The 14,104-nt window shown below is 42.8% G+C and overlaps 1 protein-coding gene across 1 annotated transcript in view; it reads right to left on the bottom strand.

Moving 5' to 3' along the window:
- The window catches only part of acacb (acetyl-CoA carboxylase beta), a 169,683-nt gene extending 158,365 nt beyond the window's left edge, over positions 1-11,318 (bottom strand). Inside the window, exons 1-2 of the mRNA XM_072247887.1 lie at positions 11,153-11,318; positions 10,281-10,370 (exon numbers count right to left, since the gene is read on the bottom strand). Of these exons, the coding sequence (XP_072103988.1) occupies positions 10,281-10,330 (50 nt within the window). The 5' untranslated portion in view covers positions 10,331-10,370; positions 11,153-11,318. The remainder of the gene's footprint in view (positions 1-10,280; positions 10,371-11,152) is intronic.
- Between the last annotated feature and the right edge of the window lie 2,786 nt (positions 11,319-14,104).

The following is a 14,104-nucleotide window of genomic DNA, read 5'->3' as shown; positions in this document are numbered from 1 at the left end:
CTGGACTCGCCCCTCTGCTGACTGCCTCTGTGGCTCCTCTCACAGAACCCTGAATAAAGGTGATTTCGCCTTGCCCCTCCCCCTCAGTCCGGGGCAGACACTCAGCATGGAGGTCGTATTGTACAGTGAGTAAAAGCCTTTCATTATTTTACCCAACTTCAGTCTTTTGGAGTTATTGGAGGTGCTTCAGATGGGCAAAGAGTTACAGTGAGAGGGACAGAGGGAGAAAAAAGAGAGCAAAAAAAGGGGGGGGAGAAGAAAGAAAGAAATGAATGAATGAATAAATAAATAAATAAATAAGTGATGGGGTACGAGGGGGAGGTGGGGCATTAATGGAAGTTAGAGAAGTCAATGTTCATGCCATCGGGTTGGAGGCTACCCAGACGGAATATAAGGTGTTGTTGCTCCAGTCTGAGTGTGGCTTCATCTTTACAGTAGAGGAGGCCGTGGATAGACATATCAGAATGGGAATGGGATGTGGAATTAAAATGTGTGGCCACTGGGAGATCCTGCTTTCTCTGCGGACAGAGCGTAGGTGTTCAGAGAAACGGTCCCCCAGCCTGCGTCGGGTCTCGTCAATATATAGAAGGCTACACATGCCCTTACACTTCTTCCCTCACCACCATTCAGGGCCCCAGACAGTCCTTCCAGGTGAGGCGACACTTCATCTGTGAGTTGTCTGGGGTGACATACTGTGTCTGGCGCTCCCGATGTGGCCTTCTATATATTGGCGAGACCCGACGCAGACTGGGAGATCGTTTCACTGAACACCTACGCTCTCTCCCTTTGATCTCTTTTTTCTCCCTCTGTCCCTCTTACTATAACTCCTTGCCCATCCTCTGGGTTCCCCCCCCCCGTCTTTCTTCCCGGACCTCCTGTCCCATGATCCTCTCGTATCCCTTTTGCCAATCACCTGTCCAGCTCTTGGCTCCATCCCTCCCCCTCCTGTCTTCTCCTATCATTTTGGATCTCCCCCTCCCCTTCCCCCTCCCACTTTCAAATCTCTTACTCACTCTTCCTTCAGTTAGTCCTGGCGAAGGGTCTCGGCCTGAAACGTCGACTGTACCTCTTCCTAGAGATGCTGCCTGGCCTGCTGCGCTTACCAACATTTTCTGTGTGTGCATCTTGCATTAAGCATGCTATTGTAATTAAATATTATTTACTCATGTTGATTTTTAGCAAAGAGCAGCCCTACAAAAAAATTCATGGGTACTAATAAGACCAGACTATTAATGAAAGTACAAATTCCCGTAGATGCTAGAGTATTAAAAGAGCACTGACCATGAAAATTGTTCAGTAAACTTATCAATAACAAGCATACAATTTGGTCTTACAAGTCACTCAAAATCTATTACCGTGTATCCTAAAGGATGATGTACAATACAAGTTATCTTTTTACTCCAGACATTGAAATGTGTCTTACATGAAGAACTTATATTTATATAGTGTTTTTAATTTTAATAATTCTAACCAATTTACAGAAGCATAATCAAAGATCAGCATCATAATCAGAAGCATAATTTTTATCACAGGCTGAATCAAAGATGGTGATGACTCAGCGTACAGCGGGGAGATTGGCAATCTGGCTGAGTGGTGTCCTAACAGCAACCTCCTACTCAATGTCAGCAAGACCAAGGAGCTGATTATAGACTTCAGAAGAAGGAAACCAGAGGTCCATGAGCCAGTCCTCTTCAGAGGATCAAAGGGAAAGGGATTCAGCAGCTTTAAACTCCTGGGTATTACTATTTCAGAGGACTTGTCCTGGAGCCAGCATATGTGCAATTGTGAAGAAAGCATGGCAGCAGCTCTACTGCCCCAGGAGTCTGCAGAGATTCAACATGACATCTAAAACTTTGACACACTTCTATAGACGTGTAGTGGAGAGTGTCGTGCATCACAGTCTAGTATGGAAATACGAATGCCTTTGAAGGAAAATCCTACAAAAGGTAGTGGATTTGGCTCAGTACATTATGGGTAGAGCTCTCCCAGCCACTGTGCAAATCCATATGAAATGCTGTCATAGGAAAGCAGCATCCATCATCAGAGATCCCCACCACCCACTGGCTGTGGCCATCAGGTAGAAGGTACAAGAGCTTCAGGACTCAGACCACCAGGTTCAAGAAAGTTTCTACCCCACAACCATCAGGCTAGCTACACTTTTATCCCCTTCATTGAAATGTTCCCACAACCAATGATCTTACTTTAAGAACTCTTTATCTCATTATCTCATGTTCTCGTTATTTACTGCTATTTACAAACGTTTGTATTTATATTTGCACTTGCACAGTTTTTTGACTTCTGCACTCTGGTTGAACTTTCAATGATCCTGTTATACTTAATATTCTATAGATTTGCTGAGTATGCCCACAGGAAAATGAACCTCAGGGTTGTATGTGGTGGCATCTATGTACTTTGACAATAAATTTACTTTGAACTTTGAACTTAACTATTTCTAAATGCTGTTGTGCTTTAGTATTTACAAAGTTTTAATTTTAAATTATGTAAAGTTTACTATTTTTGAAATGTCTCTAAATGCCATACATTTAGAATTATTAAATCCCCAACTGCTTTGCATAGAACTCTGTTCCTCCCTAAATTTTGCCTTCTATCAAAGACTGCCCCATCTGAAGATACAATGGGCCAGGAGCAGGCATGGCTAAAAACCTGGCATCAACAGAAGGTTTAAAAAAATCTGTTAAATAAGAAACATATGAAAACAAGGAAAGTGGTATGAAGAGAGCATTCCAGAGTTTAAGTATTGTCAATGAAAGCTGCGGCTGAAAATGGTGAAGCAAAGTGGAAAGGCTGCTTTTGGAGAATATTCAAAAGAAGAGGAAGAGGCCCCAGAAAGGGAAGTTGTTTAGCATGTGGCTGAGATGCTTAAATTGGATTTTCCTGGGAATTGTTAGCCAATGTAGGGCAGTGAACACACAGGCCCTTTGGGGTCTCGAGTGATTCAGAAGGTTTGAGGATAGGAGACCAACGTGAAACCTGGAGTTGACAAAATTCTGAGGCGATTATGTCATAGAATCACAGCGTAATACAGTGCAGAAGCAGACCATTTGGCCCTGCTTGCCCATGCTGGCCAAGATGTCTGTCTGAGCATGTCCCATTTCCCTGTCTTTGTTCTGAATCACTCGAAGCCTTTCCAAATGTTCACCTGTTCAAATGCCTTTTAAACATTTCAATTGTGTCTGCTTCTGCGGCGTTACCTGACAGTTGCAGATGCCCACCACTCTCCATGTGGAAAAAATTGTCCCTTCAGTCCATTTAACTATTTCTCGTCTCATCTTAAATCAATGTACTTTAGTTTTGGACTCCTCTACTGAAACTTCAGAGTAAATTTTATTATTATTAAAGTCAGCATGAGATCCATTTTCTTGTGAGAAAGCTCAAGAAATGTACAGAATATTAACTATAACAGAATCTCCCCTGGGAAAAAGAAACACAGAAAACCTGCAGCATAATACAGGCCCTTTGGCCCACAATGCTGTGCCGAACATGTCCCTACCTTAGAAATTACCTAGGGTAACCCACAGCATTCTATTTTTCTGAGGTCCATGTACCTGTCCAGGAGTCTCTTAAAAGACCCTATCATATCCACCTCCACCACCGTCCCCGGCAGCCCATTTCACACACTCACCACTCTCTGCGTAAAAAACTTACCCCTGACATCTCCTCTGTACCTATTTCCAAGCACTGTAAAACTGTGCCCTCTCACGTTCGCCATCTCAGCCCTGGGAAAAAGCCTCCGACTATCCACATGATCAATGCCTCTCATCATCTTATACACCTCTGTCAGGTCATCTCTCATCCTCCGTCGCTCCAAGGAAAAAAGGCCAAGTTCACTCAACCTATTCTCATAAGGCATGCTCCCCAATCCAGGCAACTTCCTTGTAAATCTCCTCTGCATCCTTCCTATGGTTTCCACATCCTTCCTGTAGTGAGGCGACCAGAAGTGAGCGCAGTACTCCAAGTGGGGTATGACCAGGGTCCTATATAGCTGCAACATTACCTCTCGGCTCCTAATCTCAATCCCATGATTAATGAAGGCCAATGAACTGTATGCCTTCTTAACCACAGAGTCAACCTGCGCAGTAGCTTTGAGTGTCCTATGGACTCGGACCCCAAGATCCCTCTGATCCTCCACACTGCCAAGAGTCTTACCATTAATACTATACTCTGCCGTCATGTTTAACCTACCAAAATAAACCACCTCACACCTATCTGGGTTGAACTCCATCTATCGCTTCTCAGCCCAGTTTTGCATCCTATCAATATCCCGTTGTAACCACTGACAGCCCTCCACGCTATCCATAACACCTCCAACTTTTGTGTCATCAGCAAATTTACTAACCCATCCCTCCACTTCCTCATCCAGGTCATTTATAAAAATCACGAAGAGTAAAGGTTCCAGAACAGGTCCCTGAGGCACACCACTGGTCACCAACCTCCACGCAGAATGTGACCTGTCTACAACCACTCTTTGCCTTCTGTGGGCAAGCCAGTTCTGGATCCACAAAACAAGGTCCCCTTGGATCCCATGCCTCCTTACCTTCTCAATAAGCCTTGCATGGGCTACCTTACCAAATGCCTTGCTGAAATCCATATACACTACATCTACTGCTCTTCCTTCATCAATCTACCTTCTACTTTCATCACCACTGAAATCAGACTCACTGGTCTATAATTTCCTGGGCTATCTCTACTCCCTTTTTTGAATAATGGAACAACATCCTCAACCCCCTAGTCCTCCGGAACCTCTCCTTTCCTCATTGATGATGCAAAGATCATCACCAGAGGCTCAGCAATCTCTTCCCTCGCCTCCCACGATGGCCTGGGGTACATCTCGTCTGGTCCCGGTGACTTATCCAACTTGATGCTTTCCAAAAGCTCTAGCACATCCTCTTTCTTAATATCTACATGTTCAAGCTTTTCAGTCCACTGCAAGTCATCTCTACAATTGCCAAGATCCTTTTCCGTAGTGAATACTGAAGCAAAGTATTCATTAAGTACCTCTGCTATCTCCTCCACTTCCATACACACTTTTCCACTGTCACACTTGATTGGTCCTATTCTCTCACATCTTATCCTCTTGCTCTTCACATTCTTGTAGAATGCCTTGGGGTTTTCCTTAATCTTGTCCGCCAAGGCCTTCTCATGGCCCCTTCTGGCTCTCCTAATTTCATTCTTAAACTCCTTCCTGCTAGCCTTATAATCTTCTAGACCTCTATCATTACCTAGTTTTTTGAACTCTTCATAAGCTCTTCTTTTCTTCTTGACTAGATTTACAACAGCCTTTGTACACCACAGTTCCTGTACCCTACTATCCTTTCCCTGTTTCATTGGAACATAGCTGTGCAGAACTCCACGCAAATATCCCCTGAACATTTGCCACATTTCTTCTGTTCCCAGTTTATGCTTCCAAGTTCTTGCCTGATAGCCTGATATTTCCCCTTACTCCAATTAAATGCTTTCCTAACTTGTCTGTTCCTATCCCTCTCCAATGCTATGGTAAAGGAGATAGAATTATGATCACTATCTCCTAAATGCTCTCCCACTGAGAGATCTAACACCTGACCAGGTTCATTTCCCAATACCAGATCAAGTACAGCCTCTCCTCTTGTAGGCTTATCTACATATTGTGTCAAGAAACCCTTCTTGAACACACTGAACAAACTGCAGCTCATCTAAACCCCTTGCTCTAGGGAGATGCCAATCAATATTTGGGAAATTAAAATCTCCCACCACAACAACCCTGTTATTATTACACCTTTTCAGAATCTGTCTCCCTATCTGCTCTTCAATGTCTCTGTTACTTTTGGGTGGTCTATAAAAAAACACCCAAGTAAGTTATTGACCCCTTCCTGTTCCTAACTTCCACCCACAGAGACTCCGTAGACAATCCCTCCATGTCTTCCACCTTTTCTGCAGCCGTGACACTATCTCTGATCAACTGTCCCACACCCCCAACTCTTTTGCCCCCATCCCTGTCCTTTCTAAACCATCTAAAGCCTGCACTCGAAGTAACTATTCCTGCCCCTGAGCCATCCAAGTCTCTGTAATGGCCACAACATCATAGCTCCAAGTACTGATCCACGCTCTAAGCTCATCCGCTTTGTTCATAATACTCCTTGCATTAAAATAGACACATCTCAAACAATTGGTCAGAACGCACCACTTCACTATCACCTGCCTATCCTCCCTCTCATGATCATTCCTCATACGTGCTATATGCCTCCATTGCTGGCCTGAAAGAAATTAAAAACCTGCAAAGCACATAGCTGGAACAAGCCAAGGACAGTGGAGAAATAGACAAAACAAATGTTTCTGCCATGTGGTGTAAGAAGTGGAGGATATCGTTTTGTGAGACGGTTCTTGTGACCACCATTTTGTGAAATGCTTTTCTTAACGAAACCTTTACTGGCTAAAGTACACCAACGTGGACATAAATGAGCCCGACTGATACTCTGCTAAATCAAAGATCATTTCCAAATAATAATTTTTTTGGGATACTCTTTCATAAGGTAGAAGAATTAACACTGTCTTCTGAGAAGAGTAGTCTGTATCTGTGAACTATGAACCCGGTGTCTGACCTGAACTGGCTGTGCAACGCACACAGAATGCTGGAGGAACTCAGCAGGCTAGGCAGCACTTGTGGAAAAGAGTGAACAGTCGACATTTCGGGCCGAGACCCTTCAGCAGTCCTGATGATGGATCTCAGCCCAAAATGTCGACTATACTCTTTTCCATAGATGCTGCCTGGCCTGCTGAGTTCCTCCAACATTTTGTGTGTGTGTTGCTCAGATTTCCAGCATCTGCAGATTTTCTCTTGTTTCTGAACTGGTTTGGAATGGCCTGATTTAAGGAAGATCAAAGACATGACATCAGGGGAATATCCTCATTCAGGAGAAACACAGTGAAGTAATGCCTTTTACCTTACTGCGTCAGAGCTGATCAAAAGTGGACAAGGGCTAGCCCAATATGTCAGAACCACCAGAAGAACCAAAGAATAATGGCTCAAATATTTGATAGAAAATGAGAATAATAATGAAGGATTTCAAATGTGTATCAAGCAAGGACGCTGGAAACTAACTTGCAAGGAAGACCTGCTTGCCTGGGACAGGGAAAAGAAGCATTCATGAATTGGTCAGTGGGAGATCCCCTGTTCAGTGTTACTAGTTGGAGAAGTTGGAGCAAGGATCTGGGTGAGTATTGGTACAGAAGGAACAATAGTATTCGGGAACCTAAGTCATTGACATGGGTCAACATAACTTAGACAGATACTTCTATTGACATTAGAAAGTTAATACAATAAAATTGTTAGCAGTTTGAATTAATTTGGATTTCTGTGGTTAGTTTACCAAAACTAAGATAGTTGACCAAGTTAAGGGTCAATACTATAATATCACCACTTACTCTCTTACAATCCCAGGGAAAGCATCCTAGCCTATCCAATTTCTCCTTATATCGCAAGCCCTCCACTCTTGGTAACATCCTTGTGAATATTTTTTGCATCTTCTACAGCTTAATGACATGTTTCCCGTAACTGGGTGACCAGAAATGTGGGCAATATTCCAAGTGTGCTCTCACCAACGACTTGTACGGTTGCAATACAACGTGCCAGCTCTTGCATTCATTGCCCTTACCAGTAAAGGTAAGCATGCCAACCACCTTCTTCACAACTCTGTCTATCTGCAAGCACTTTTAGGGAACCATGTACCTGCACCCCTAGTTCTCTGTTCTACATCTGTCTCCAAGACTTCATTTACTGAGTAAGTTCTGCCCTGGTTTAACTTAACAAAATGCAACACTTCTCATTTGTCTAAGTTAAATTCCATCTGCCGTTCCTTGGATGTAGATCTAAATCCTGTTTTAGTCTTAGATAATCTCCTTCATTATTGACCCCACCACCAATTTTGGTGTCATTCACAAACTTACTAACCTCATTGTTATCCAAATCATTATTATAGAAGACAAACGATGGTGGACCCAGCACCAAATCCAATGACATACCTACCACTGGTCTCAGGCCTCCAATGCGAATAACAACCCTTCAATACCTCTTTCTGACTTCTTCCACCAAAACAATTTTGGAATTAAAGTGGCTAGTTTACCAAGGATTGCAGGTGATGTAACCTTCTAGACATGGTTACCATGCCTGTCAAAGTCCTTGCTAACATCCATGTAGACAAAATCTACCACCCTGACCTCATCAATCTCTTCAAAAACTAGATTTCCCACACAAAAAGCCACAATGAGCATCCCTTATTTGCCCTTACCTTTCCAAATACTTGTGGCGTCTATCCACTAACCTTCCCTCCACTACTGTTACGCTCATCTGCCTATAGTTCGCTGTCTTGTCTTTGCAGCTTTTTAAAATCAAGGTATAATAAAAGCCAATCTCCGGTCTACTAGCACCTCATCCATGACTAAAGATGATGCATTAATGTATCTCTGCCAAAAAACCTTGTTATTTCTTCCCTCGCTTCCCACAATGTCCCAGAATACACATGGTCAGGACTACCCACTAGTGCCTCCTCTGTTATAATGTGGATATGTTATTGAGAGAATTACAACCAAACTCCGAGCTGTCAATAAAATTGAGAGAGTACAGCGGAGGTTTACTAAAATGTTGCCTGGGTTTCATCTCCTAAGTTACAGAGAAAGGTTGAACAAGTTAGGTCTTTATTCTTTGGAGCGTAGAAGGTTGAGAGGGGACTTGATAGAGGTGTTTAAAATTATGAGGGAGATTGATAGAGTTGACGTGGGTAGGCTTTTTCCATTGAGAGTGGGGGAGATTCAAATAAGAGGACATGAGTTGAGAGTTAAAGGGCAAAAGTTTAGGGGTAAAATGAGGGGGAACTTCTTTACTCAGAGAGTGGTGGCTGTGTGGAACGAGCTTCCAGCAGAAGTGGTTGAGGCAGGTTTGATGTTGTCGTTTAAAGTTAAATTGGATAGATATATGGACAGGAATGGAATGGAGGGTTATGGACCAAGTGAAGGTCGGTGGGACTAGGTGAGAGTAGGAGTTCGGCATGGACTAGAAGGGCCAAAATGGCCTGTTCCTGTGCTGCAATTGTTATATGGTTATATGGTTATATTGAATGTTTGAGTGAGTTTGTCTGAACTGATTCTTTGTAGTTATGAAAAAATATACTGCCTTGAAATTTAATTGCAATGCACTGTTCTATTGACATAATGCCACTGAATTCTGATCTTCTTTCTGCGTAAAAGATGAAGTAACCATTTCTGGGTCATTTCAAGTTACTGTAGATATTCAGCTGGATGTTTCTGGGCATTCGTGATCATATCACTGTGCAAGAAACTATTTTTGTGGGGCATTCCTTTTGAAAACTTGCATCATGATATCTTAGGACAGCATGTCACTTCTGGGACAACATGGTCTTCCCAATACGAAGCCAGGCCAGGCATTTATTACACTAAACCAAGCCAATCCCAATCTCACCTCTCCCTCTGCAACCACTGAATCGGTGGCTCCAGCTCCTCATCCTGCAATCAGTTGAGGTCTGGACCCCAGTTTGATTATCGCAGTCCCCCACCCCCGGTCAGATCACATGCCAGCAACCATCCTGCACTTGGAATCTGTGTGATACCTTGGCAGCAGGTTCTCATCGCCACAAGTCAGACAGGTCTGTTCAGTGCTGATCAAAAGTGTGGCTCCTGTGCACAATTTGCTCTGCTGCTATAGCATCTAGAGGGGGGGTTCCCAATCTGGGGTCCATAGACCCCTTGGTTAATGGTAGGGGTCCAAGGCATAAAAAAGGCCGGGAACCCCTGATCTCGAGCATCTAATTAAGTGTGCTGGAATCTCTTGGCACATGTATTTATATAGCCCAACCAATGATCTCATGGTGATTGAAGGCATTCACTTCTCATTATTAATATTTGAAGTGCACTTTTGCCGCATCAGCAAATTTGTTCTCCGTAAAGTGCCACAAATAGCACTGACAAAAGTGCATTAGCTTAACATTTTCTAACCTTATTATGGAAGAAATTACTTAAAACCTATGACTTTATACTGATTATTAAATCCTTGACTATATCAACTTGGTTAAAACTTGGCAAAGAGTCCAGCATGTTATTGAATAGCTTAAACAAATGCTAAACGCAATCACATGAAGCAGCGTTTACATTGCTTTAAGCTGGCAAATGGCCTATTCTGGCCACAAGAGTTGATTACCTTGAAAAAATAAATGCGATGCATGGAAAGTAGGCCTGATCGATCCTTTGTGTTTGCTAAAATAACGTTCACTTACCTCCTCAGATATTGAAACCACGTTGAAGCTGGGCTGTTTTTGTTTGCCATGGAAGAATTCAAGCTACATTTTTTTGTTTCCAATGAAGCCCTTAGAGAAAACTTCAGTTATTGCACAGCAGCAAGTCCAAAGAGCAGTTACAATAATAAAACAAGACAGACTTTAACTTCCCCTGCCCACCACTTGGTGCTTTTGTGAAATTCACAAACATGTAGCATTGACTGCTGTAACTTTGCTGGCAAGTTATATTTATTCCACAATATCTAATCTCAATCAGGAAGGGGCGGGATTAAAAATGTACACAGAGGATTTTGTAAAATGGTGATGAGTGCAGGATTTTTCTTCCACTTTCCACTAGCAATTCAGTTATTGTGGATACCCAAATTAAAAAGGAACACTTACAGCTGACAAAAAGAAACCCTTAAAGCTAACTACAGTGACAAACGATAGACGACTTTATGCCAGCTGCAGTAATCTGATCCTTCCCGTTCTTGCTAAATTTGGCCTCTTATAATTTAAAGCAGGTTATTGGTTTAAAACATAGGCACAGCTCAATGAACGGACGCGGCTAGACTCCAAGACAGAGGAATGATACTACACTCATTCATGAAATACCAGAGACCGAGAAACATGGGCAAATAACAAGCACTCTCAGAGGATATACTGAGAATTTGCAAAAATCACAAAACTTTGAATGAATTCAAAGACTCAAAATTGTATAGGGAAAAAAGGAGTTTTTAACTTAACAGTTAGAGCAGGGGTTCCCAACCTGGGCTCCACAGACCCCTTGGGTAGGGGTCCATGGCATAAAAAAAGGTTGGGAGCCCTTGATTTAGAGAAATCACAAGATTAATTTCAGTCTCCTCCCTTACCTCCCAATTTATACCATTTTTCTCTTCCTACGGTCACTTGTTTTTGCACATGGTTTCGTGAGTTGTGATAATATGCCATTCAAACCATCATGATCACACAGCTTGACTCCTTCTTGTAGCTGATCCCAGGAAGGTTTGCAATGGAACCGGAGAATTGAACACTGTGTCTGTGTGCTAACAGAAAATAAAAAGCAGGATGGCGTAGTCCTTGTTTAATGACCCCTGCTGGAAAATTTATTTCTGTAGGCACTGAGCAAGGACAGGCTGTGATTTGATAACCGGTTACAATGATAGAGTCGGACAAATCAGTACCTAAAGTCATGCAGAAACAATGTAAGTGCCAGTGTTGTATCTACTTTACCTGACTCATTCATGGGAATTCAATGTCATTATCAATTATGGCATTTATTGTCTGCCTCTAATTGCTGCTGAGACAGATGAGAATTAACAATATTTGTGGGTTTGGGATATAGAAAGTAGAATTGCAAAGCACTGGATGGATCAATCTTGTCAACTTATACTAAATGCCCTGTTCCTGTGTATCACCCATATCCCTCCATTTCCTTCATATGCAGCATCTATATAAAAGCCTCTTAAACTGTCAGCTTCCACTTCTACCCCTGGCAACCCATTCCAGGCCCCTATCACTCTCTATGTAAAAAACACCTTTAAACATTCTCTCTCTTAACCTTAAAAGCATGATCAGCGGTATGTGACACTTCTACCAGGGAAAAGATTTTGACTGTCTACCCTATGCCTCTCGTTACTTTTCTATCGGGTCTCCCCTTAGTCAGTGACACTCCAGGGACAACAGCTCAGGTTTGCTGAACCTTTCCTTCTGCCTCATGCTGTCTAATCCAGGCTGCCTCCTGGTCAGCCTTTTCTATGCACAATCCACACTCTCCACACTCTTCCTATAATGGGGTGACCAGCAGTGTACACAGTAATCTAAGTGCACTTTGACTCAAGTTTTATATAGCTTCAGCTTGACTTCTTTATTCTTATACTCAACACCCTCACCAATCAAGGCAGGCATGCCATACGCCTCCTTTGTCACCTTAACCACTTGCATGGCTGCTTTCAGTGAACTATGGAGTTGGACCCCAAGATCCCTCTGTACTTCAGTGCTATTAAGGGGCCTACCATTAACTGTATACTTTCTCCTTTCATTTGACCTCCCAAAGTCCACACCTCACACTTACCTGGGCTAAACTCCATCTGCCAATTCCTTGCCCTGTAACTAATCTCTATCTCACTGTTTTCATTATACTCTAAATAATTTCACCCATCCTGGTGTCATCTGCAAAATTGCTAATCCACCCATCTACATTTTCTCCAAGATATTGATATATATCACAAACAACTGAGGTCCTAGCACCAATCCTTGCAGAACACCACTGGTCATGGATCTCCAGCCAGAATAACAGCCTTCCATCCCCACTCTGTCTTCAATGGGAAGCCAGTTTCGATTCTAAACTTGCAATTCACCATGGATCCTATGTATCTTTGTCTTCTAAATCAACCTATCATGAAGGGCTTTACCAAATGTCTTACTAAAGTCCATGTAAATAACATCCACTGCCTTACTCTTATCAAGCACCTTGGTCACCTCAATGAAACTTGATCAAGTTTGTAAGGCATGATCTGTCCTGCACAAAGCCACTCTGACTGTTCCTAAACAGGCCATGCTTTTCTGAGTGCATATTATTCCCAAGTATCCTCTCCAATATCTTCCCTACCACTGGCCTATAACTACCTGGATTATCCCTATTTCCTTTCTTGAAAACAGGCACAACATTTTCTACTCTCCAGTCCTCTGAGACCTCACCTACTGTTAGTGGTGACATAAAGATCTTTTTCAAAGCCCCACCAATCTTCCCTTCTTTCAATATTCCAGGATATGTGCCATCCATCAGGCCTTGGGAATTTTATCCATCCTAATAATTTTCAAGCATCCTGGACATCAAGGGTAATATCTTCGGTTTTGCTGTTCTTTCAAAAAAATATTTTAAGACAAAACAAACAAAGACCTACTCAAAGTGGGGGCTGGGTATTTATTTATTTATGTATTATTTAGGGATACAGTTTAGTAACAAACCCTTCTGGCCCAACAAGCCTGCACTGCCCTGTTACACCCATGTGGCTATCTAACCCGTGTGTCTCTGGAATGTGGGATGAAAACAGAGCACCCAGAGGAAAACCAAGTGGTCACTGGGAGAATGTACAAACTCAGTGCAAGTTATGGAATTATTTATGTAGAAATCAATAGAATGTGATGCTACGCTCAGTAACGGCATACGGTGAAACTATCCTAGCCCTATTTACGAAACTCAATGAAGCTTGAAATATTCCAAAGCAAGTTGCACATTGAGTTGAGTTGAGTTCACATTGAGTCAGTCCTGACGAAGGGTTTCGGCCTGAAACGTCCACTGTACCTCTTCCTAGAGATGCTGCCTGTCCTGCTGCGTTCACCAGCAACTTTGATGTGTGTTGCTTGAGTTGAGTTCACATTGGGTTGAGTTGAGTTCACACTGGGTTGAGCTGAATTCACATTGAGTTTCTATGTTCTTCCAGTGATTGCTTGGTTTTCCTTTGGGTAACTCACATCCATTCAGGGGAGAACAACAATTGAAAAGTGACACATACAAAATGCTGGAGTAACTCAGCAGGTCAGGCAGCATTTATGGAAAAGATGTTTCGCGGTGAGACCCTTCTTCACGACTGAGAAGGAAAGGGAGATGCCAGAATAAAAAGGTGGGGGGGAGGGAGGGAAATGAGGATCGCTAGAAGGTGACAGGTGAAGTCAGGTGTGCGGGAAAGGCCAAGGGCTGGAGAAGACAGAATCTGATCAGAGAAGAGAGTGGACCATAGGAAAAAAGGAAGCAGGAGAGGACCTAGAGGGAAGTAATAAGCAGGTGAGAAGAGGTAAAAGGTCAGAGTGGGAAGTAGAAG

This window comes from Mobula birostris, chromosome 31, assembly GCF_030028105.1.
Source record: "Mobula birostris isolate sMobBir1 chromosome 31, sMobBir1.hap1, whole genome shotgun sequence".
Taxonomy (NCBI): Eukaryota; Metazoa; Chordata; class Chondrichthyes; order Myliobatiformes; family Myliobatidae; genus Mobula; species Mobula birostris.
This window is presented reverse-complemented; position numbering and strand designations above follow the sequence as displayed.